General features: G+C 51.1%; 1 protein-coding gene across 10 annotated transcripts in view; it reads right to left on the reverse strand.

Annotated features, from left to right (window-relative positions):
* Positions 1-3356: 3356 nt before the first annotated feature.
* The window catches only part of LOC125724923 (protein Aster-B-like), a 39006-nt gene continuing 19189 nt past the window's right edge, over positions 3357-23173 (reverse strand). For 3 of the 10 annotated variants that reach the window (XM_049001393.1, XM_049001392.1, XM_049001400.1), the window contains 18 exons: positions 19621-19819; positions 16634-16654; positions 14314-14398; positions 14010-14113; positions 13745-13840; positions 12560-12640; positions 12253-12368; positions 11730-11895; positions 11091-11292; positions 10336-10482; positions 10136-10257; positions 9460-9602; positions 9227-9330; positions 8937-9140; positions 8693-8783; positions 7952-8173; positions 7754-7871; positions 3357-7544 (listed from right to left, as the gene is read on the reverse strand). In XM_049001393.1, the coding sequence (XP_048857350.1) occupies positions 7455-7544; positions 7754-7871; positions 7952-8173; positions 8693-8783; positions 8937-9140; positions 9227-9330; positions 9460-9602; positions 10136-10257; positions 10336-10482; positions 11091-11292; positions 11730-11895; positions 12253-12368; positions 12560-12640; positions 13745-13840; positions 14010-14113; positions 14314-14398; positions 16634-16654; positions 19621-19819 (2311 nt within the window). In that variant the 3' untranslated portion in view covers positions 3357-7454. The remainder of the gene's footprint in view (positions 7545-7753; positions 7872-7951; positions 8174-8692; positions 8784-8936; positions 9141-9226; positions 9331-9459; positions 9603-10135; positions 10258-10335; positions 10483-11090; positions 11293-11729; positions 11896-12252; positions 12369-12559; positions 12641-13744; positions 13841-14009; positions 14114-14313; positions 14399-16633; positions 16655-19620; positions 19820-23173) is intronic. The other 7 variants (XM_049001401.1, XM_049001398.1, XM_049001396.1 and 4 more) reach the window with 6 other exon arrangements.

The raw sequence follows: 23173 nt of genomic DNA on the forward strand, positions 1-23173 counted from the left end.
GGCGGCGCGGGGGGCGTCCGTGGCAGATGGAGGCCGCCATCGGTACATACGTAGCGCTTTTTGGGGGCCATAGTCTTGACAGTCTACTCAGGTAACATTATAAGCAAGAGTTTAATCAAGAAGAAGAAAAATAAAGAGGAAACCCGCTTGTACATCTTTTTTTTTTCTTTTTCAAAAAAAAAAAAACATAATGTGCTACCTTCTTACACTGGAGAGAAACAATTTAACAAAATACGCTTTTGTCCAAAGCGGCATAACACATCATAAACATACATGATGTCACCAGGGTTGCCAACTCTCAAACATCTGGCGTGACACGATATCAGACGCTCACGCAAGAAATCTTACGGCAAATCTATATTATTCCACTATAAAATTACCTACATCAAAGCGTCGGGGCAGTTTGCAAACCATACAGACTATATTTACAAGGTTATAAAACTCTTACATGCATGTAAATGCGCGTGCAGACTCGTCTCGAACTGAAAATCTCTCTCCAGCCAGCTGACCAAAGCTGGCAGCCCTGTGTCACGGAGCAGACCAGGCACAAGTGCAGCTGATCTTAAAGCAACTGCGCAACTAAAACATCCTATTATGATGCGATTGCATGTTTCACTTCCACTCTGTAGACTATATAGCATCATCTCTGCTAAGGCTGGTGGCGCGTGCTTAATCTGGGGCTATGCATGTAGCCCTAGACTCCCAGTATTTATGGGTGGGAATTACTTTTGGTACCGCTGTATCCCCCTCCCATCAGTTAAGTGCTGCTCTTACTTTTCTCCGCCTTCTTTTAAATGCTCACGACCAACTCGACTGTCCGTTAGACTATTTTTTTATTTCTGCTCCGGCGCTATGTGTCACGGGGGCTCATACGGCTTCTTGAATAGCGTGACTCAGCTCAGCCGGACAGCGACCCTTCAGTTCCCCCCCTTGTGGCCGCCATTGTTAGTTTTCAATCCACGCACAGACAGTCCTCACCCCCCCCCTCCGGTCCATCCTATCGGCCGTTTCTCTGTTCCTCACGCACTGACCCGGGCTTGTTTACTGCCACTCAGAACCGAATGTGAGCAATAAAAAGGATGACCTGTTCTTGTCCTTCTGTGAGAGGAAAAAATGACTCAGCAGGACTATGCACAGATACACAGAAACAGCAAACCTTGAAGGCTGTGTGAAATATAAGCTTTATGAATGTTTCACATTCTTTCTGTTAAACTTCCCAACCAAAACCCTCAAGTGGAGGGGGATTATTCCTTTTCCTGTTAAACCTGTTTGAAATGAAAGAAAAAAAAATATATAAGGTACATTTTAGCACAGTGCTTTACAGTATATACAACAAGACAACAGAAACAAAAATAAACTATTAAAAATTATATTTAAATATTTAATACCTTTCCCTTCTTCGTCTGTACTTTGCAATCGCAGACATCAGTTTCCATCTTATAACGACGTAGGTATAACGGTTAGCTTATACTATGTCGTCAGCAAACAAATCGAAGGCATTAACTCATTCCTCCCCCAACAGCAAGGAAGCAACATAACCCTCTGGCTGTCATTTAAAATTACTGTTACGAGTCGACACTGACAGCACTTTTAAGAATAAAGATTTCGAGATGACGATTCATTGGCTGGATTTTACTGCCCCATAGTGGCGGAAGCAGTCACTGCAGCTGAGTGACTTTTAGCACGGTTACGATGGGGAAAATTAAGCTTTGAAAGCCACTCTGGGTGGGATTAGCAGTCACAGCTTGGGTCAACTTACTTGGAAAGAAAAGCAATGGGAAGTAGGTCAAGCAGGCAGTGATTGACAGCACACACTAATCCCGCCCAATTTAGGCTTCATGGCCTGATTCCCCCAATCACTGCTGAGCAAGCAGGGACTGACAGCATGATAATCCTGTCCGCTTTGGGTTTCAAATCTTTCTTCCTCCAATCACTACTGAGGAGACCATGACTGACAGCACACACTAATCCCGCCTGCTTTGGGTTTCAAAGCCTCCTTCCTCCGATCGCAGCTGGGCAGGCAGGTTCTGGGAAGCTCCAGGCGTTTGCGGAGACCATAGAGGATTTGAGGTAAACGTTAAACTTCTTACTGAGGGATACAAGTAGAATCAAGTAAAGTGCCCTTTCAGTCACAGTGATTCGACGACTTGGAAAGAATTTGAGCTCATTTGCATGTCAATTATAAACCATCTTAGGCCAAGCATCAGTGAAAGTGATTGATTATTTTTGCCTGTGCACCTTCGGCCATGTGCTGACATAAGCAGGGAAATGACAGGTGGTGCCAGCCAACAGACACAGCATTATCCTCCTGACGCACGACACACTGGAAGCCCACCTGCTCTCAGCTGCCCGCCGCCCTCCTCCTGGGTCACTTCCGATCAGCCGTTCTGGTCCTCGGACTGGCCTCAGATCAGCTGGATCATTGGATTGTCATCCTGCAGTTAGATGTAGTGCTGTAAGATACTGCCAGTTTCACAGGAGATCTCCATACACCACCAGCATGTCAGCAGTCTAAATGGGACTAAGAACCTGTAACAGCCCCCCCCCGACACCTTATACCCACCTGATATCCAGTACAGACCCTCGGGGTTCAATTCAATTCATTTCAATTCAGTGTTGTTTGTATAGCTCATTTTCACAACATTGCATTGTCTCAAAGCGCTTTACATTATCGCTACCCAAAGTCCCCAGTGAGTAAGCCAGAGGCGACAGCGGCAAGGAAACACTCCCTAGAAGTAAGAAACCTTGGGAGGAACCAGACTAAAAAGGGGGAGCCCATCCTCCAGGGGCAGCAGAGGAAGCCCTAAACCTAACCAGACTCAAAGGGGGAGCCCATCCTCCAGGGGGCAGCAGAGGAAGCCCTAAACCTAACCAGACTCAAAGGGGGAGCCCATCCTCCAGGGGGCAGTAGAGGAAATCAAATGAGGACAATGCGTAAATCCCAAAGGCAACACAGCCCAGGAGGAGTAGGGAAGATAAAATCTGCAATGCTCAGTCTATGGCACCGATCCTTAGTAGTACAACCAGTCTTGTTTTTTTAAGCTCAAGTCATTTAATAATACGCCGTGCTCTTGGGTGAGACCGAAATGCATCTCAGGAACAGCTTTAAATGGCTTTACTTTGTGCAAAAGGCCAGAGGTCATCCAACATCCGCTGGATGGCATTTTAAACCTTGGCCTGCATCTGAGGGCTTCTGTACTGAGCAGGGGCTGCTGTGTGATGTCATAAGTAATGGCCAGCAGAGGTCAGGGTCAACAATGCTTTCTGCGTTCAATAACATATTGGGTGTTTGAACCATGTTCTGCAACCATGGTTAAAAATGAATTTGTCGCTTGAATGATGCGCTGAGACACGGCCATGGGACTTTAATCAGTACCTTTATTCATACATTTCATATGCCTCTAGCTCACATTTTCATAAAGCTGATTCAGAGTCCATGTCTACATGGAAATGAAACCGCGCACAGCGCAGATTCTGATTTGTCTTTGTAGATATATACAGCATATACATACAATATATAGTATAAATATATTAAGGTTCGTATACATACATAGATCAAAACTCTTCTAAAAACAAACAAAATCACACATTTCCATTCTTTTATCCGCCCCACACACATCAGTTATTTAATGCCACGACACACCTGCGGTACATTTTCCTTAAAATATCACCATAAATTTCCTTGATAATTCCATTTCTTTTATGTGTGTAGATACTGCATACAGACGTCTGCGCGTGAGAATGTGCATCAGCAGCATGGACCTGGGGTGTGACACTGGCTATGGGCGCGTGTCCCAAAACTATGGGATGACTGTAATGCCCCCTACAGGAGGACACTGGCAAACCGCGTGGAACCGTTGGGCCGTGAATACGTCGTCATGGAGACACTTCCCAGAATGTGCAACATCTATTAAAGCAGGCGCTCAGACTGGGATTTCTGAGCATTCCTCTTTGGATTCCCAGTGATTCAACTGGATAGTGACAGTGGATCTTTTCGAATTGCTGGGCACCCCCACTGGGGTAAATGTGCATGGAAGCTGGGCTACCATTGGCTGGCACTTTGTACACGAGGTCTTGTATGGCCTTCAGTTCTTCCCTTAGACTAATAAAAATGAAAAGCATTAAAAGGAGAGGTGGCATTTTGGTAACATGGCAGCTACACTTTCTCGAACCCGAAGTCAAGTTTATATTTAAATGGACTGCGGCCGTGGGTGTCACGGTAAACATGGATGTGACGAGGAGTCAAGTGAAAGAAACACAAGACGAACAAAACTCAATGGCGACACGTGTGATGTGCAACAGGCCAAATCTTAGTAACAGCGCCACACAGGGGACAGGAGGTATCACTGTCACATATCACAACTAACTGCTATTACAGTTAAAGAATGCTGTCAGTTCGGTACAGTACAACTGGCATGCACTGGGAGGTGCTCGGGTGCAGCCAATCAAATCAGAGGAAAGTATGAGTGCTGGTGAGGAACTAGAACCACTGTCGGCTGAGCTGCTGTGAAGCCCCTCCCACCTCTTTCCAGACACATCGTAAAGATTAGCTGCTAGTGAAGGACAGACAGATCACACAGCTTCCTGGATGGCGTTTTTGGCATAGGTATAACACTAAGGCTTCAGTTGTCCTCTGACTGTGTTAATCAAACGTAACGATGGCTGCAGCCAGCCAAGGAAGACAGGAAGCATGTTTATAAAGATGCAAAGACTCTTTCCCTTCAGAGATCTGGGCATGAGACAAAAACGTGGCATTTCATGATGCTGGAACAATCTGAACATCATACTCCCCGTAAGCGAAGGTGGGTTTGGTGTGAATCAGTCCTACAGGACACTGCAGATACACGCCGGCTGCTGCTCATACTGTCCAACCTGGGGCTGAATAAAACTGCGGCACTCCAGAATTCACAGATTTGGTAGATTAAACTGGTTTCTGTGACCAGCCTGGTTTTCTTTGGTGATCTCTTTTCAATCAGCTGGTAATGAATAATAAATAAAGGTTTTGGTATCAAATAATCCATGACATCATTCTTTGATCTACCCTTCAATGTTTGAACCCATTGCGACCTCATTTTCTGTCACAAACGCAGACTGCGTGATACCCATGAGAGTGCGCCGTGTGGATCGTGTCCAGAGTGTCCCGTCAGTGACGGCCAAATGAAGCTTCATGAGCCATTTTCTGACCCCACTAGATGGTGCTCTTGGGTTTACTTTAGAGCATGGCTTTGAGCCCTTTTTTTTTTTTTTAAACAAAGAGCACCATCTAGTGGTGTCAGACAATACAGCAAACGGTTCAAGAAGCTTCATTTAGCCCTCATTAGTGTCCAGGCATATAGGAGGGCTGCGGTTCTGCTCTTTTTGGGGGTGGTTTGAAACCAGGATGCTTCAGATGACACTGAATGTTTTATTGTAATGGAGGGGTTTAGCTTTTTTTGCAGAAACATCTAGACATAACATTTCCCTCTGTCAGAGAACAGTAGTTTTGACCGTTTTGTATAAACAAATACCACAGGATAAAATGCATAGAACTCATTGACTGATCCAGTAGGATGTGCGAGGGACACGATGCTGATTAGCACTGATGTCAACTCTCAAGGTGCATCGGCCGCGCGTGACAAGCGAGGCGTCATAAAGCGGCCTGTGTGACCCCCGAGAACACAAGCAGCTCCCAGATCATAAATAACCTCAGAGCGGAGGTGTCCGCTCCGTCGTCAGGGCCCAATAAGGGCCATTCCTGTCCCCGGCTCACTTTATACGAGTGCAAGCCTCGCATGCCATTTCAAGCACGTTGCTCGTGTTCACGTCCTGGGGTGGAGGGGGCAGTCATCGTGCGTATGCTTGGCGCGGCTCCGCGTCGCGAAACTGCAACGCGCTCATATACGTCAACCGGACAGAAAAGCAGCACATCCGGGGCCGAAGAGGCTCCGGTAAGGAGACAGGGGCCAATTAAATCTGGCTGCCGTTCAAAGTGATCATAAAAATGGCAGCAGTTTCAATTGCCAACTATTTTCCAAGACAGGAATGACATCTGGCTGAGTGACTGGCTGAAAATGAACATCACCGTAATAAATAATCTAAGCAACAGGTAGATACTAATGTCCAGGCTGGGGCAGTGCACCGACAGGTCCAGTGTGGTGATGCTGCCCCCTAGTGACGAAAAACATTAAATACTGTCCTGATGAAGAGGGTGCAGTTTGGCTTCACTCGTTCACATAACTGGGAACAAAAAAAGTACGGACAAAGACGGACTGGCGGGTGCGCCACACTCAGTAACACGCAAAATACACGATGCTGTCTTCTGTACATTATCGCATCACATATATAATCCTCTTATTATGTAAATGTTTCCGATAAAGCTATTCACAGTTTCTGAAATGAAATACTTGGAGAATAACAGTCACCTTACTCGGTTCATCTGCAGATTCCCTTTAAATTACCCCAAGCCTGACCTTGAAAGTCTCAGAGCACATTATCATCCAGCAAAATCTGCTCGATTCTCTCACAGAGGTGAAAGAGTAACACTGATGCTTCTATGTGCTGGCTGTTTGATCTGTAAGGCTACAGCACGTCCTGATCTGGGAGCCGGTCGTAAAGGAAAAAAGCACAAATGAACCCAGACGGTGATGACAACATGAGAGAGGTGGCCATGATTCACAATTGGGGAGGGGGGGGGGCGGCTTTCCAGAGCCCGTCTGGACGGGTCACCTTAGACTGCATCATTACGTGCTGCTCTCTTTCAGATACCTGCTCGACAAACCTGTGTCATGTGACTCTCCAATCTACCCAGACCAAGTGTAGGAGCATCACTGCGGCGTCCAGGACAGCCGCCGGGGGGGCGCTGCGATCTAATGGAGTTCCCGCCGGATGTGGTGTCTTTTGCCAGATTCTCGCTGGAAACAGTTACCATGGGAACGGCGAGATTCTTTCGTTTGGCTCCTGGATGCTTCATAGCAGGACGGCCAACCTTGTAACACAAAGGCGTCACCACGTCGTGGCCACACGTGGAATCGAGGAAACCAGCCCCGATTCCGCTTGGCTGCAAATGCCATACAAACCCAATCAGTAAACCTATCTACACAAGTACAGATCTATATCTCCATGGAAACCCGCATCAAGATCTGTGTTTGCATTCTGATTGGTGGTAATTAACTTGCGTGGTCCCAGATTTTCAAGGTAAAAAAGGGGACGCTGCAACACTGACCACCGGGGGGCGGTCTACCTGGAAGAGCTGAAGCAGTCCTAGTCCTGTATGAGCAGGCCCTCCTTGGAAGGAGAGGGTCTTCACTGGGAGGAGGCATGGCAAAAACCTCACAGCACGTCTCTAAAAAGGAGACAAGCGGATGACTTGGGCCAAGCAGAGCAGCTCTGCTGTCTGGGAGGGTCCGCCCAGCCGAGACGCTGCTCCAGCCTCCTGCCTGTCAGAGGTCAAAGGTCAGCAGGGTGCACTCCTGGGGTTAGTGGTACGACCCCGCGCTTTCCTCCGGCTCAGAGCTGTAATCCCTCAGGATGATGCCCTTCTGGAGGTTCAGCAGTGACTTCTTCATCTGCGGGTGGGGAGTCAGAGAGCTCAGTGGAGGATGCGGAAACGCATGCAGCATGCATGCATTAATATTCATGAGAGAAGCTACATGATTGGCCGGTGAACTGTCTATGGCATTAACTGGCCAATCAGGTGGTGCTTGTCTCATGAATATTAATAGGTTTCCCATAACCACCCTGTAATGTGAGAATTTACCCCCAGAGAGGCTCCCACCTGATCCAGGAGCAGCACCGAGGACCGCAGGATCTCTCTCCACTTCTGCAGCTCGTCGTCATGATACCGCTGCTGTGACTCAAGCAGTTGCGCCCACTCGGCCTGCGTCTGTGGAAGCCTATCAGGACAGCAAAGGGTACTCTGAAGATACTTATTCATACAACACTAAGACTGTCAAGCCAGCAGAGGGCACTCTACCTATATTTACTGACACAGCACCAACACTGTATAAAAGTGAGAGAGGAGCACTCCTGATGTAAGAGAGCACAATACAAGCTGTGGTGCTCCTCCGGACAGCACGTACACCGGTACCTCTCGTGGGGTCGCAGGCCTGGCCAGGTAGCGAGGCTCTGCGTTGTGCGCTCCAGCATCCACAGCTTGTAGAAGAGCATCATGTTGAGGAACACCAGAATAACAAGGCTGTGTGGAGAGACGGAGAACGCACTCAGCACACACCGAGTACACACCTAGCAAAGAGTACACAATGAGTACGCACTCGGTACACAGACACAAGCACATCACCAGAGCAAGAGCAAGCTTGTGTAGAGAGACAGAGCACACACTTTGTGGCATACACGTATCAGAGATCGGTTTGGAGAGACAGACTGGCACACAGACACCCAGAGTAAAACAGACAGACAGACAGACAGACAGACAGAGACAGACAGACAGAGACAGACAGACAGACGGCCCCTGTGACAGTTCTGCATCACGCCAGGCCTACGTCACCTCCTACGGTTATGATGAAAGTACGTGTACCTTACACAGATCCTGCAGGAAGCCAGAGGAACAAGGAGAGAGGGGTCAAAGGACGAGCCAAAGCAGAACACGGACCTTGCGACCCAGCGGCGCCCCCTGCCTCCACCCGAGGGAAGAGCGTGTGACGGCATGATGGAGGCTAAAGTGAGCGGCATCCCCTCCCCCGGCCGGGACACTCACACAAGACTGACAACCAACAGCAGCCTGGAGACGCTGTAGAGGGCCAGGCCTCCTGGAACCTCCTCAGGGATGTGCCGGGTCTGAGTAGATCCTGTGAAGGGGAAGGGGGCCTCAATACAGCAGCCAATCTGAGGAATCTGATGAATCTGGGTGATTTTAGCTAATTAAAAGCAGCTCTTCTGTCCTTGGATAACATCGCCCCCTACAGGCCCGCGTTAGCGTGAAGGGAGAACAGCTCACGGACCCTGCACGTGCCGGATGCGGTGGATGGCCTCCTCGTGCTCGGGCGTGCTCACGGGGCTCAACGGCGCCTCCTCCAGGTGCTGGCCGCGCAGGTGCGACAGCGTGCGCTTGCGGCGCCGGCAGATCGCCGTCCTGGCCACGCGAGACTTGGGGGAGTTCCTGGGGGGCTCTGTCATTGCCGCCTCCATCTTACTCAGCTCCAGCTCTGCAGGAAGACCGGGTGCATGCGGCCAGCAGTCAGTCGCGGCCACCAGGACCTGCGCAAACTGCCCTGCAGGAGGCGCTAGTCACCTAGGTGTCTGAAGTACTCATCCAGGCCACTCCAAAAGTTTCTCTCGATGAAGCCCTTGACGAGGCCCCAGGGCTGCTTTCTGTAGCGGAGCTCTGTGGAAGCCCTGTCGAACCGGGGGGGTGGAGAATCACTGAGGTCATGTGATCACCATCTATTCTGGTAGACATCAGGGAGGCTGTAGCTTCACCCACTGCCTCTAGATTAGTTATTGAGCAGTAAGCTGTAGCCTTACCTGAGTCGGCACTTGTTCTTGGCCACACGTGTCAGGACGTAGCGGTTAAGCGTGTAAAAGTAGTCGTGATACGGGACGTCATGGGCGATCACCTCGGCGTCGATGATGTAGCACTCGCTCTCCTGACTGGCCTTGTACAACGTCTTGCGTGCCGTTAAGAGAGGGAGGCGGGAAGGGAGAGAAAAAGGGAGATGGATGGGAGACGGTGAGAGGGAGGGAGAGAGAAGAGGAGAAAGGAAATGAGAGAGAGGGTGTGAGGGAGGGAAGGAAAGAAGTACACAGGATGCAAGGGAGGTGAAAGAGAGAGGGAGAGGAGGTGAGAAAGAGGGTGTGATAGAGGGAAAGAGAGAAGTAGAGAGAGAGAGGGAGGGAAAGAGGCAGGGGGGAGGGGAGGGAGGAGTAAACATACATCAAGAAGCCCAAGCAGCGCCGGTCTGTGCTAATGCCCATCGCCACAGCTACCACGCTATTCCCCATAACGGGTATTTATCAAATGATAAACCAGAGCTTATACATGGCTGTACGGACTTTATTGGGGACAAAGTAACTACAGAGGATTAATTACAAGGATTAATTAATTACAAGGAGAAAAATCCCACAGCACGTTTCACTGATCATGTTGCCCACATGATCTGACGAGCCTTTGGCCCGGCAAACAGGCAGGACAGAGTGGCACCTGTGTCTCTGTGACGGTGGCACTCTTAGGGGCCAGCGGGTTGCTCAGGGCGATGGTGTACATCATCTCCCGGGTCTGGTTCCCCGTCTCGTCGTCCTTCTTCCACGGCCGGTATACCACGTCTGCGGGAAGGACACGGCCCCGCATCAGCGCGCGGGTCCGGTTACGGTACCGCGGGCTGGGCGGGACGCGGGACGGACCTGAGAACCTCCGCAGCTCCAGGAAGTCCCTCATGAACTGGGATTCTGTGAAGAGCAGGCCGTGCATCTTGTCCACGCTGAGCTTGTAGATCTCATTGATATAGAGCTTCCCGGGCAGGTCCTCCTGGAAGGCCTGGACCTCACCCACTGCGGAGAGATAGGGGTGTGCTTCAGAAAGCTCCAGCTCCAGGAATAAAGAGTTGTCACATCACCGATAGCCCCTCCTTACTCATGTGCAGCTGTGGAGGAGCAATATAATCATCCCTCTGTGTCTGCGGGGGACTGGGTGCTTTAGTCTCCTATATACAATGGTACAGTATTTGCATGTAACCTGCGGACATTCTCCTGTATACATTATATAAACTCTACTTTTAACCATATATCTATATCTATACTGATATCTATAATACCTAACACAATGTAAATGCTATATAAACAGCTGTCATTCTCTAAAGGATACAATATCATAAGATTTAAAAATCCGGTACATATTCAGTTCACAGCACACAGTGCTCAAACAATGAGGAGAGACTGAGCATGTGTGAAATGGCGAGAGGCGGGGCATGCTTGCACATCACTTCAGTGGCACATGGTAGGCGTGGCACGGGGAGCTTTTCGGGAATTTTTTCCCCCCAAAAAAATTTCAATCCACAGTTGGTTGAATCCGTGGATGAGGAAGCCATGGATACGGAGGGCCAACTATAACTGGAAACGAAAGCGTAGTAGGGACTGTGAGCTGTAGGGGGAGCTCTAACCTTCATCGTGCGTCTCTGAGGAGTCGCTGAGCTCCGTGGGGAGGTCCTCGTTGTCATTGAAGTCCAGCGACGGCGAGGGTGCCACTGACTCCTCCCCTTTGGCACTGGGCAAAGGAACGGCCAGGAGGTCTCCGTCGGTGAGGCAGTTTGAGTACTCCTCTGCGGGTGGGAGGTCCGTCTGTAGGCACGGGAGGTACAGACACTGCTCGGGTCAGGACGTTAATCAGAAAACGTCGACGGTAGTCTGTCAACCCAGCCTGAGGGGACCCCTAGATGGTCCCTGTGGACTGGGTTGGGAGAGAATTTCCATCCACCCATCCATCCATCTTCCATCCAGGGTCATATCTCGGAGGCTATGGGCGCAAGGCAGGGAACAACCCAGAATGGGGCACCAACCCATCGCAGGGCACACTCACACACCAGTTACACAGTCAGACCTACGAGCAATTTCGGAACTCCAATTAGCTTCGGTATGTCTTTGGATTGTGGGGAGGAAACCCCCCCCCCCCCCCCCCCCAACGACACGAGGAGAACATGCAAACTGCACTTACGATTCTATAAGATTTAAAAAAATTTACATGTGCGTAAATTGTTGAACTAGACCATCTTATCTTTATGAAACTACTTTAAGGGGTTTACTGGAGGTGGCGTGAGACGGCCTCGCTGCTTTCTTACGCCTCCGTGGGGGAGGGGCTTGCGGGGCAGCTGGGGGCTAGGCTCCGGCCGCGCCTCGGCGCTGCTCTTGGACGAGCTGTCGTTGGCCTCGTTCTCCTCGTTGTACCTGCACCAGGGCGGGGGGCAACAGCTGAAGGTCAAGGTTACCAGCTCGAGGCTCAGTGCAGACAATTCATGGATGATTTTGGGGAGGTATGGAGTCGGGGCTGGGGGGGGCGGGTCTCCTCTGATGGAGAGTGTTCCTCCTCTTCCGCCTGGACGGGTTTATCGGAAGCCGCGGCAAAACCGCAAGGTCACCGGCACCCACGTATAACAGACGCTTCGCAGGTGCACAAATATGGAGCGAGGCATTATGGGAAATACGGCAGGGTCAAGGACAGGCCACTGTGGGACATCACACCGTACGCAGACCAGCAGACATGGAGCCACAAGAGGCCAGGGGTTGGGTGGACTGAGGCTATGCTTGGAGAAAGGCGACCCCACTCACCCCATAGTGTTGAAGTCATCATCGGGGGGGACATAATCCTCATCATCACTGGTGAGGCCCAATTCGTTGCCATAGCACTGGTGCACAAAGTGCCACAGCTCTTTGGGACAAAGGGGCTAGAGGGAGAAAACAGCCGCCGAACGAACAACCGTGTCAAACTCTAACCTCTATCCAACAGGGGGAGCCTTCCTGGGCTGAGACTGAGATCCCAATTAACATGCCTCAAAAATGAGCGTGTACCACTGTAGCAGCCATAGAGAGACGCCCCCACCCCCAACCAAACTGGGCCCCGGGCTGAGGTTCTGACCTTCTCCAGCAGTGCGTTCTGCCAAAGCCTGAACATCATCATGTAGGTCCGATCCCTGGCGCCGAATGAGGTGAAGAAGTGCTGTGGAGATGTAGAAGATCAACAGATGAACAGCGGCTTGAGCGCGGCTACTGCTACTGTTACTCAGCATTACTGAAGCTGAGAGTATAAGGGCCGGTTACATAGGCTACCATGCACTTTAACTCCAGGCCTGGGGTGGCGCTGTAGAGCAAAGATGCTCTTAAAAGTCACATTTATTATAAGTACAATGGATGTTATAAGAGTAAGTAAGAATTTCACTAAAAGTAACCGTGCACTTTGTACTTGCAGTATCCGAGGCAGGGTGGATACTAAAACTAAGATATAATAGGATATGAAAATAAAGTAAAAACTACAACTAAATGAGAACTGTGAGTATTGCTTCAAAAACCAACTGATTTGTTCATCTTTGCCCATCCCATGCAATGCACTTGAACCACAGAAACAGCCAATGCACTACATCACAGCACTTTGTAGAATACAGTGCTACAACTTTCCGTCTATCCCTAAAAATAGTGTCTAAAATCTAAGGTAAATAATAACAACCAAGTAGATTTATATCTTTAAAATAAAAACTAATGAACCACACCAAAAACTAAAACCAAACTAGATTTCATATGAAAATAAACAATTACATAAAAAGTAAATAAAAAAATAAAAGCGATAACACACACACAGGTATGTGGCGTCGCAGTTACAAACGTATTTTATTTTAGTTTGGAACCATCTGGGAGTTTTTGCAATACTGTAGCGAGGAATCATGCGTTGGTATTTCCAGACTCTCTCAGTCAACCATTCTTCAAATTCGCTAGTCATTTTTGTCATCATTACGATCACAGAGGCTAGAAATGGTGTTTGTGCACAATCGTTGGTCTGACTACTTTCTGTCTGCCTGCTATTTTTACCCCGGCCGATGAACGATCGAGGTTCGCTTGTGTCATGGAGTGCTGCGTGGCCTATGACAAAAATGACATCACAAATCGCCGCGGGACGTCGCCCCTAGGATTCCTCAGGCTTTTAGATCCTGAGGAGATCCTCCAGACAGCCTGCAACCTTTGATAAAAGGACATTGTAGAAGGCCCCCACAACATTTTACCCGACCCCTTAATCGCTATGCCCCCTGCTGGCCTACAGAGCCATCCTCACCTTTTCGGACTCGGTGCACAGCTGGATGGCATTGGGAATGAGGCGGGCCGTCTTCTCCTTCGTCATGGAGCAGATTTCCTTCAGACGGACCATCAGCTGGACAGAGAGCAGACAGGCTCTGAACAGCACTGCCGACCCCTATGGAGCCAGGTGGCGGATTCTACATATTTCACCACGTTAGTCTAACTTGTCCAGCATGCGTTAGCCTAACATCTCCCTGTTCAGTGTTAGAGCGGCGGGGAGGCATGGCTTTTTCCAGGCGTACCAGCGTCTCCCAACGGAAGATGTTGCTATAGAAACAGATCCAGTTCTCAGACAGGTAGAGCCGACCCTGCAGCAGGATGTCCCTCTGTAGAGCGCAGGAGTAATCTGGGAGCGAAGGTCAAAGGTCAATAGTGAAGCCCAAGCCCCCCACCGCTGCCGCAGTGACTCGCCCTGATGTGGGGTTGGTGGGGTATCGGAACCTCACATTCCACTCCTAGCACCCCCCCGCCAAGCCCATGAGTGCAGGTTGGCGAGAGCCGTTCCCCCCCCAGCCTTGCCCAGCGGCTTGGCACCCCCTGGCTCACCCACGATGAGCCGCTCCGAGTCCGGCAGCTGCTTGAAGAGTTTCCTGAAGTCCTCATTTCGCTGCTTGTAGGTGGGGCTCAGGACCTGGGGTGAGGGTGGGGATGGGTGAGCAGAGGAGTGTGTACTGGCGCGCGCGCACACACACACACACACACACACACACACACACACACACACACACACACACACACACACACACACAGCAAGCAGTCACAGTGGAATGAGGAGCAGAAGCCGCTGGCCTTGTAGACTGGGCCCCCCCGACTACCCAAAATTCCATGTGCAGAAAGCAAATCGGAGTGGCGCGTCTGTGAAGCTTCCGGCCCCGATTGGTGCCTCCAAAGGCCACACCCTCATTTTGATTGGCCACGAAAAGCGGTCCCTCGCTCTGACGCCAGACCAGATGCCACGGTTTGGGAAGCCAGCAAAACAAGGCATGGAGATCTTAGTGAAATGGAAGCTTTCACTAATGAGCAGCATCACACCAGGTCGGGGGACGTGTCACAGAGCAGGGTCACAACCCCAGAATCTGCTCGGAAACCGGAACCCTTCCACTCCACCTTTCACGCCACTACCATCCCCCAACCTACAGGAGACACTGGGTTGAGCAAGGCAGATGCTGTGGTTACCCTGGCCTCAAATCCTCCTCACCTGCCAAGGGAACCGCCATGCTGCACCCAGCTCCTAGACGTGGCCGACCAGCAGACCATGGAGACCACCAGAACACTCTAGCAGGCTGGAGCAGACAGTCAGCGCGCTACGCTCTGTATGCGGCGCTCACAGCAGCTGGTGTGCCGAATATCGATACTTATCTTCAGTGTGACAGGCTGCACCTGCGGCCCACGCGACTGTGGATGGCCCTTGCCGACAGTCACGGCACTGAAAATACCTCCCTGCCCTCTACAGGTCACCCCACCAAACCTCCTTCGCACATCATGCGCCTGAACGTGGAGGTTCGCAGCAAAACAGCTGTAGGTCCCACACATACCTTAAAAAATGAAATAAGCCCACAGAAAGGAGTTGAGAAGCAACTGCTCAGCTAGTCCTGAAGGAGGGAGGGGCAGGGGACAGAGAGAGGAGGGGTCAGGCTCTGGGCAGGAAGGGGCAGGAACAGAGAGGGGAGGGGCCAGGCTCTGGAAAGGGAGGGGCAGGGACAGAAAGGGGAGGGGCCAGGCTCTGGGCAGGAAGGGGTAGGAAGAGAGGGGAGGGGCCAGGCTCTGGGCAGGAAGGGGTAGGAACAGAGAGGGGAGGGGCCAGGCTCTGGAAAGGGAGGGGCAGGGACAGAAAGGGGTGGGGCCAGGCTCTGGGGAGGTAAGGGCAGGGACAGGAAGGGGAGGGGGCAGGCTCTGGGGAGGGAAGGGCAAGGATAGAGAGGGGAGGGGCCAGGCTCTGGAAAGGGAGGGGCAGGGACAGAAAGGGGTGGGGCCAGGCTCTGGGGAGGGAAGGGCAAGGACAGGAAGGGGAGGGGCCAGGCTCTGGGGAGGGAAGGGCAAGGATAGAGAGGGGAGGGGCCAGGCTCTGGGGAGGTAAGGGCAAGGACAGAGGGAGGATGTTGCTTCCTTGGGGAATTCTGAACACAATATTGTCTTGAGAGAGGTCGGACGGACACAAGCAGTCACAGGACACTGCTTGCGTCAAAAGTTATCATATTTCACGTGAAAGCAGACGAGATAAACATTTCCCTAGAACGCAATACCGCTATGTGCCAGCATCCTGCTGGTCTGCAGTCATGATACAGGCTTTCCTGGACACAATACAACATTTCTGTGAGACTGAAAAATGTACCATCTGGAACAAACAAGAAAAAAGTATGGAAAAAATATGCCATATTAAAAGCATATTGTGAAACGGCTTGCAGCTGAGAGATAGTACTCACACCTCCGTATGACTACTGAGCGCGACTCGGTGTTTAAAAGCAGTACGCGGACCCTTTTCTAGGGCCAATGGTAGGCCATCTTGATTTGGCGCCAGTTGTGATGACAGAGACAGTGTGTGCCCTTCTGCTCGATGGGGATGGGCGGAGTTTTCTGAAAGGGGCGATTTGATTGGAGGACAACCTCATTAGCGTCATGCAGCAAGCCAACCTCCAGATACCAGGGTTTAACCTCAGTAACATCCCCAGACAGGTGCCAACGGTCCGGTTAAGCAGCTCTGGAACAAAATCTCACGGTGCTGTTATGTTTCTAATTTCCACGGCAAAGCGGTCAGCTACGGCAGGAGACGGGGAGCCATCGAGATGCATGGAAGGTGGCCTTATTCGCGCCTCGTCCAGCTCACCACTGACAGGCATGGATATGGAGAGGCACACGGGCTACTTACATTGTACCAGCTCTGGCTCTTCTGTCCACCCAAGTCCGGCAGGGAGCAACGAGGGAAAAGAAGAGTGAGGTCATTAACAAAGTCCTTTACGCATTTTATCAGCAGGCTTGAGGCATTCCCTGCACAGAGCAAAGAAATGCCACAAGCCTCAAACAGTGCGCATTCTTCTACAGTTCAACTACAGATAAACTCGCATAGTTCCAAACTGGTAAAAAAACTGCTTTCCCCAAATCTGTGTGGCCTTTAAATAAACGATGGATTATCGTAAAAGGGGAAAACTGCGTGCAGCCTCAGCACTGTAAAGACAATATGCTCGACACAGATAGAGATTTTCACCAGCCGACCATCAGTGACTGACGATAGAAAGTGTGGAGACACTGTTCACCATGGTCAGCAGGGTTTGGCATGAACAGGCCGCGCGACAGGCCTACTGTACACACTGGCCTGAAACATAAACCGCCAATGCTTTTCTGCTGCCGCTAAGAGGCAGCAGTGCCATCTCTATAGTGGATTCCAACACACCGGTGCCTCTCAACCATTATTCCTGAGGTGCACATAAATATCATTTGTATTACGTTATTTGACAGTCTTTACAGTAAAGCATTTAGCACATGGGTGCTGCTGTCAGTTTTGTTCTTTTTCACTTTTGCGACACTTTTGTGACACTTTTGTGAAAAAGAATCCTTACCATTCCTACAGCTGGAGATTTACTAAAACAATTCAAACGTGCAACGTAATAATTTTGCCTGTAGATGTCTAGCAACGCAGACGAGAGGCCAATCTTGTCTACCAACGTAGATAAGAGCCCAGTCTTGTCTATCACTAGAGATGACAGCTGTGACTTGGGCCATCATGTGATCCACCCTTTGCCATGGGATTTGTGCTTTATCACCGACTTTGTGAGAGCAGCTGAACTAAAACGTCGACCGAGAGAGAGATACAGATGTAGACTGCCAAGCAAGGTGAGTAACATATCGCACGCAGCCGGTTGATTTCGTGCCTTTAAACCATGACACTGGTACTGCGTAATTAAAGCTGGGAGATTCTGCTTTGGTAAATCTCTGCTGCACAACATGGATTGTTTGTAAGCTCCATGTGTTCATATTAAATCCATGTCAAGCTGGGTGTACAGTCAGGTGCCATGTCGGCCACTGGGACCCGGCCTGCGGCTGGCAGCCCAGTTGGAAACAGACAGCGAGCTACTAAACGGAGAGACAGGTTGTGGGGTACGGCATCGGAGCTGGGGGGGGGAGGCAGGTTGGGGGTGGAGCGCCGTGGGACTGGGAGGAGAGGGCGACAGGCGGCTTACTTTAATCAGGTTTAGCTTGTCATACTGAAAGGGAAACAGAAAGAGGGTACCAGTGCTTTGTGACAGAGCCAGCGAGGCCTGGAATGCGATCATTTTCCCTCCAAAATTAGTACAGTTGAAACAAACAGGAAGAACATAAATCGTTTTGACAGCCAAACAAACGACACCGTAATTTTTCCTTCACCACAGTTAATGCCACCGTCCTGACACTTGTGGACTGACACTAGTTCCACTGTGCCACCAGCGACTGATATGCATATAGTACTGGGAGAAATTTAATAATGACGACAACCTTTCTGTTATTCAGAACAAGCACAGCTAAAAGTGCTGTTTCAGTAGCCATAATCTTGCTGAAAGTCCCAGGGCGCAATGCAGGGTACACATCCAGGACTCGATCCAGCAGCCTTTCACAGGCAGAGGGGGAGGGCATCCCAGCACGACCCTCACATCGCTTTCCACATCACCAGGACGACCACAAAAGCTACGTTCTGCTTTCGGATGGTGTAAAGGAGGGATACAGAGCAAACGCACTATCCACAGGGGCGAGGGTGTTAGATGGAGAGGGAGCTGAAAGGTGACATAAGGGTGTAGGGTGTATGGGTATGGGATGCGGGGGGGGTGGGGGCTGGGGAGCAGACACACACAGGGAAGAGGGGGGTTAATAAAAGAGCAATGCTTACTTTAGAAAGTCGCTTGTGAGACTAGCATGCATGAGAAGAGGAACGGTGATCAGAGGGCAAAAGCACACGGTACCATCAGCAGTGACAGGAACAGGTCATGTGACGAGGCGGACAGGTCATGTGACGAGGCGGACAGGTCATGTGACGAGGCGGACAGGTCATGTGACGAGGCGGACAGGTCATGTGACGAGGCCCGGGAGGGAGATGGGCGTGGCAGAGGGAGGGTGAGATGGGAGGAACCAACTGCTTACTTGATCCCATCTGAACTCCAGTTTGACTTGTAAGGCACTATCATAAATGGTTGACAAACCAATGAGAAGTAACAGGATGAGAGGGATCACAACCTCTGACCAATCAGTAACCACGGATTCAGTGCCGAGTCAGCAGTTTGTGATACAGTGGTACATTACAGGCTGTGACCAATTAAGAATGCAGAGCCTAGGGTATGGCATGCCAGGGGGGTGGGGGGTCATCATCACCTGGCCCTTACGGCGACACAGAAGATGTCGCTTCGAGCAAGATAGTTATAGAAACACAAGGTTTGATGCCCCTGTGAAGTCAGGCCCAGCGTGAGGTGGCTGACGGTACTGAGGAGGAACTTTACTGCCTCGGGAACGTGGGGCTGCTGGAAAGGCTGCCTGTCTGTCGGACTCAGATGGCTAGACTGTACCAAATAGCAGACAGACCTGCTGTATGATGAGAACCTGAAGAACACTTAAGAACTTGTTACTGATGCCACAAAGTTTAAGGATTATTCCTGTTTATGAGCCGTGTGCCAACAATGACTGATTGGACGTAATCCATAAGGCTGACACGCTACCCTTCCAGCCAGTTCCTGACTGGCCTGTTTCAGCAGGTATAACCTTCATGAAGACAGATCTTGCAAGCACCTGTTCCAGGGGCAGCTTATGCTACATTACAGCTTTAAAGTGCTTTGTTTATTAAAGGATGTGACTCGTTCGATTACTTCTGTCTGACCCTGAGTGTGCAGCTCTCACCTTGGAGTTCTTGCCGCCGCTGCCTGATCGTGGGGGTTGCAGGGTATGGCCGGCGGTGGGGGGCGAGCGGTCGGCGGCATGCTCTGTACTCTTCTCCACCATGGCGTCGCCCTCGGGGCTCTGGGGGGTGGGTGAGCGGGAGCGCTTGCGCAGGATGGGCGAGCAGGCGGGGGAGCTCCGGCTCGAGTTACTGGCAGTGCTGTGGGGGGCGGGGAACAGGGCGGCGGTCACTGCGGCAGCTACGCTTACGCTAATAAATCAACATCATTAAGACATCAAAATGCTGCCAAACGACCTCGCTCTGCTCATCAGACGGCGGTTTGCTTCAGACTGACCCTCACGCCGCGGGTAAAGGCCACTGGTCCCACATGATGCTACTTCACCACCTCTCACCGGCTGCCCAGTACAGTTTGTACCGAACGGTATCTATCGAAGCCCCTTGGGGACAAAAAGCCAGAGTTTCTGGGCAGCATCCTATGGAGCTCCTGCATCGTCATGACAACAGCGCTGCCAGATTCTCATGTCAGCGGCACGGCCTAGAGGGGACACAGACATTTCTCGGACTGACAGGGAGGATGCCTCCACGAGGAGGACTAAAGGACACTCCAGCAGATTGTCTCACCCTGGGACAAAGTCAGCATTGCTGCCTGTCCTCACATCACATCATCGCCCGTACTCCTCACATCACCACCTGTTTTCCTCACATCATCTCCTGTCCTCACATCACATCACCGCCCGTACTCCTCACATCACCGCCGGTTTTCCTCACATCATCGCCCGTACTCCTCACATGACCACCTGTTTTCCTCACATCACCACCCGTTTTCCTCACATCATCTCCTGTCCTCACATCACATCACCGCCCGTACTCGTCACATCACCGCCCATTTTCCTCACATCATTTCCTGTCCCCACATCACCACCCGTCCTCCTCACATCATCACCCATTTTCCTCACATCATCGCCCGTACTCCTCACATCACCACCTGCTTTCCTCACATCATCTCCTGTCCTCACATCACCACCCATTTTCCTCACATCATCTCCTGTCCTCACATCACCACCTGTCCTCCTCACATCATCCCCCATTTTCCTCACATCACATCACCACCCGTCCTCCTCACATCACCCCCAGTTTTCCTCACATCATCTCCTGTCCTCACATCACCACCCGTCCTCCTCACATCACCCCCAGTTTTCCTCACATCATCTCCTGTCCTCACATCACCGCCCATCCTCGTCACATCATCTCCTGTCCTCACATCCCCGCCTGTCCTCTTCACATCACCGACCATGTTCCGCACATCACTGTCTGTCCTCACATCACCTCTTGTCCTCCTTACATCAACCTCATCCTCACATCACCACCACTCTGCTCTTTTCCTTCTGACCTGCTTCTAATCTCACGCTCCCCCTCTATTCTTCTCTCATCCCTCGCTTCCACTCCCACCCCCCCCCCCAGGTGTTTATGTGAGAGAGCAGACAGAGATGGAAAAACACAGGACAGTGAAGGGCAGAGCTGCTGACGTCAGGCGCCACGCAAGCAGGGAGGGAGGGGGTAAGGGCACCGAGGGCGATGGGGGGATGCACCTGACAGGGAATGGTGGGCGCAGATGCCCCAATTCCCTATGAGTGTGCTGCAGGGATCCTGCTTTAAGGTGCCTGCCCCACAAGCTGCTTTTAGCAGACGTGCTCAGTATGGCGGATTGACTCTTCCCGTCGATGTCAGAGAGGTGAGCAAAGGGAAAGGTGCCCGTCAGGGCAGAGAGCCTCCGCGAAGAACACCCCCCACACAGAGACACACACAGACACTTTCCCCACTCGCAGACTAGCAGAACAGGGTGTCCCTGTTAAAGGTCGCTTGTGGGTCAGTTTGTTCACACTGCAGCTACAATGGAAAATCTAATAAACGCTCCTGCTCACTGGCCTGTTTACTGATCCATACTCACAGTCGCTGCGTTTCATTTGAATGGTTCTGGTTTTATTAGATTATCCAAGCATTTTCTAAACGCTTATCCTGGTCAGAGTCATGGGGGGGCTGCAGCCTGCGACGGATTACACACCACTGCAGGGCACACACACACACACACACACACACACACACACACACACACACACACCTTGCGAGAGGAACACGGCGTGCCAGGGGGAATGCCGCATGACATGGGGATAACACGCAAGCTTTACATACACAGGACAGAGGCTGGGCTGGAACCCACAACCCTGGAGGTCCGACCCACAAGGCCACCGTGCCACGCCCAGATCATAATAAAGAATAATAGGGCAGGAGCTTTTGTAACAGTGAAAAGGGAAGTGTGACATGTCTCACAAAGCCACTTCCGCATGTCCCAAAGAACTGGCCGGCCCTCCAGGTCATTACAGGGCTCGAGTGCAGATGAAAGCATAAGGGGAACCCGTCCTGCATTCACCCCGGGGTGTGCGGGCGACATGGATGTCACGGCCGTCTCAGACGGCTCCACTTTCCCATGTCGCCCTGTGGACCTTTCCTTTCCCACAGCACTGCGCTCAGACATGGTAGGATGTCAAGGTAGCCGGGTGATTTCAAAAGGGAAAGCCACTCAGATTCCAAACCTGACAAACAGCCTTCAAAGGAACATGCATCAGGCAGCAATCAGTTATTCGCCTGGGAAACTATACTGTATTGGTTAGTCTTCACATGTCCCTGATGCCTTTGCTAGCATCTGTGTAGAAAGTTAAAACAGGGAACTGAGCTCCGGGGGCTAAAAATAAGGCAGAGGGAGCTCAGGAGAGTACGTCCCCCCCCCATGGCTTAAATGAACGGGGGGATTCCCGGTCCACCATCGGGAGCCCGGCAGAGGAGATCTCTGAATGAACCTGGGAGGCGGTGATATGGGAACACGCATGGGTCCGAGAAGCGGTTTCAGTTTAAAGTGCTACAATCTGAGTAAAATACAGATCGTTACACAGGGGTGAAAATGGGGGGTCTCAGACACATACGCCCGGCAACTTAATATCCAATCGCTGATCACGACACTGCCGATACGAGAGAGATGATTTGCGTCTGCAGTTTAAGCGGCGTATGCATGCGCAGGAATCCTGGGAAGAGATTCACCCGGACTGTGTGGTGATATGCGGTGACTGCGGAGAAAGGTCCCCAAGAGGCGGGGGTCATGGAAGGCCATAGCCGGCCTACATCCGGGGGCTCAGGGGTTGGGCTCTCTCTTCACGTGATTGGTGGAAGGTAGTGATGAGAGCCATCTGCATGGCTGATCGAGGACAGACACAAACCCAACAAGACCAACAACGTTCAAATATGTCATAGAGATGGACGATATTCATACTAGGGTAACTGCACCATTATACCACCACCTGGGGGTGCAATTCTTGACAATTTTACTCTGCCACATGACAGTACAGAAAGCCAAAGTGTATCAGATGTGTCACGTAAATCTCTGTGAAGAGATTCCCCGAGTCCCCGATTTCCATCAGGACCAGCCTGAGACAGTGACCCAAAGTCAGGCCTCAGAGACGCCCTCCACGTGACCCTGTGACGGATTTAGTAAAGCGGAGG

The sequence above is a fragment of the Brienomyrus brachyistius genome, unplaced genomic scaffold (genome assembly GCF_023856365.1).
Source record: "Brienomyrus brachyistius isolate T26 unplaced genomic scaffold, BBRACH_0.4 scaffold58, whole genome shotgun sequence".
Classification (NCBI taxonomy): domain Eukaryota; kingdom Metazoa; phylum Chordata; class Actinopteri; order Osteoglossiformes; family Mormyridae; genus Brienomyrus; species Brienomyrus brachyistius.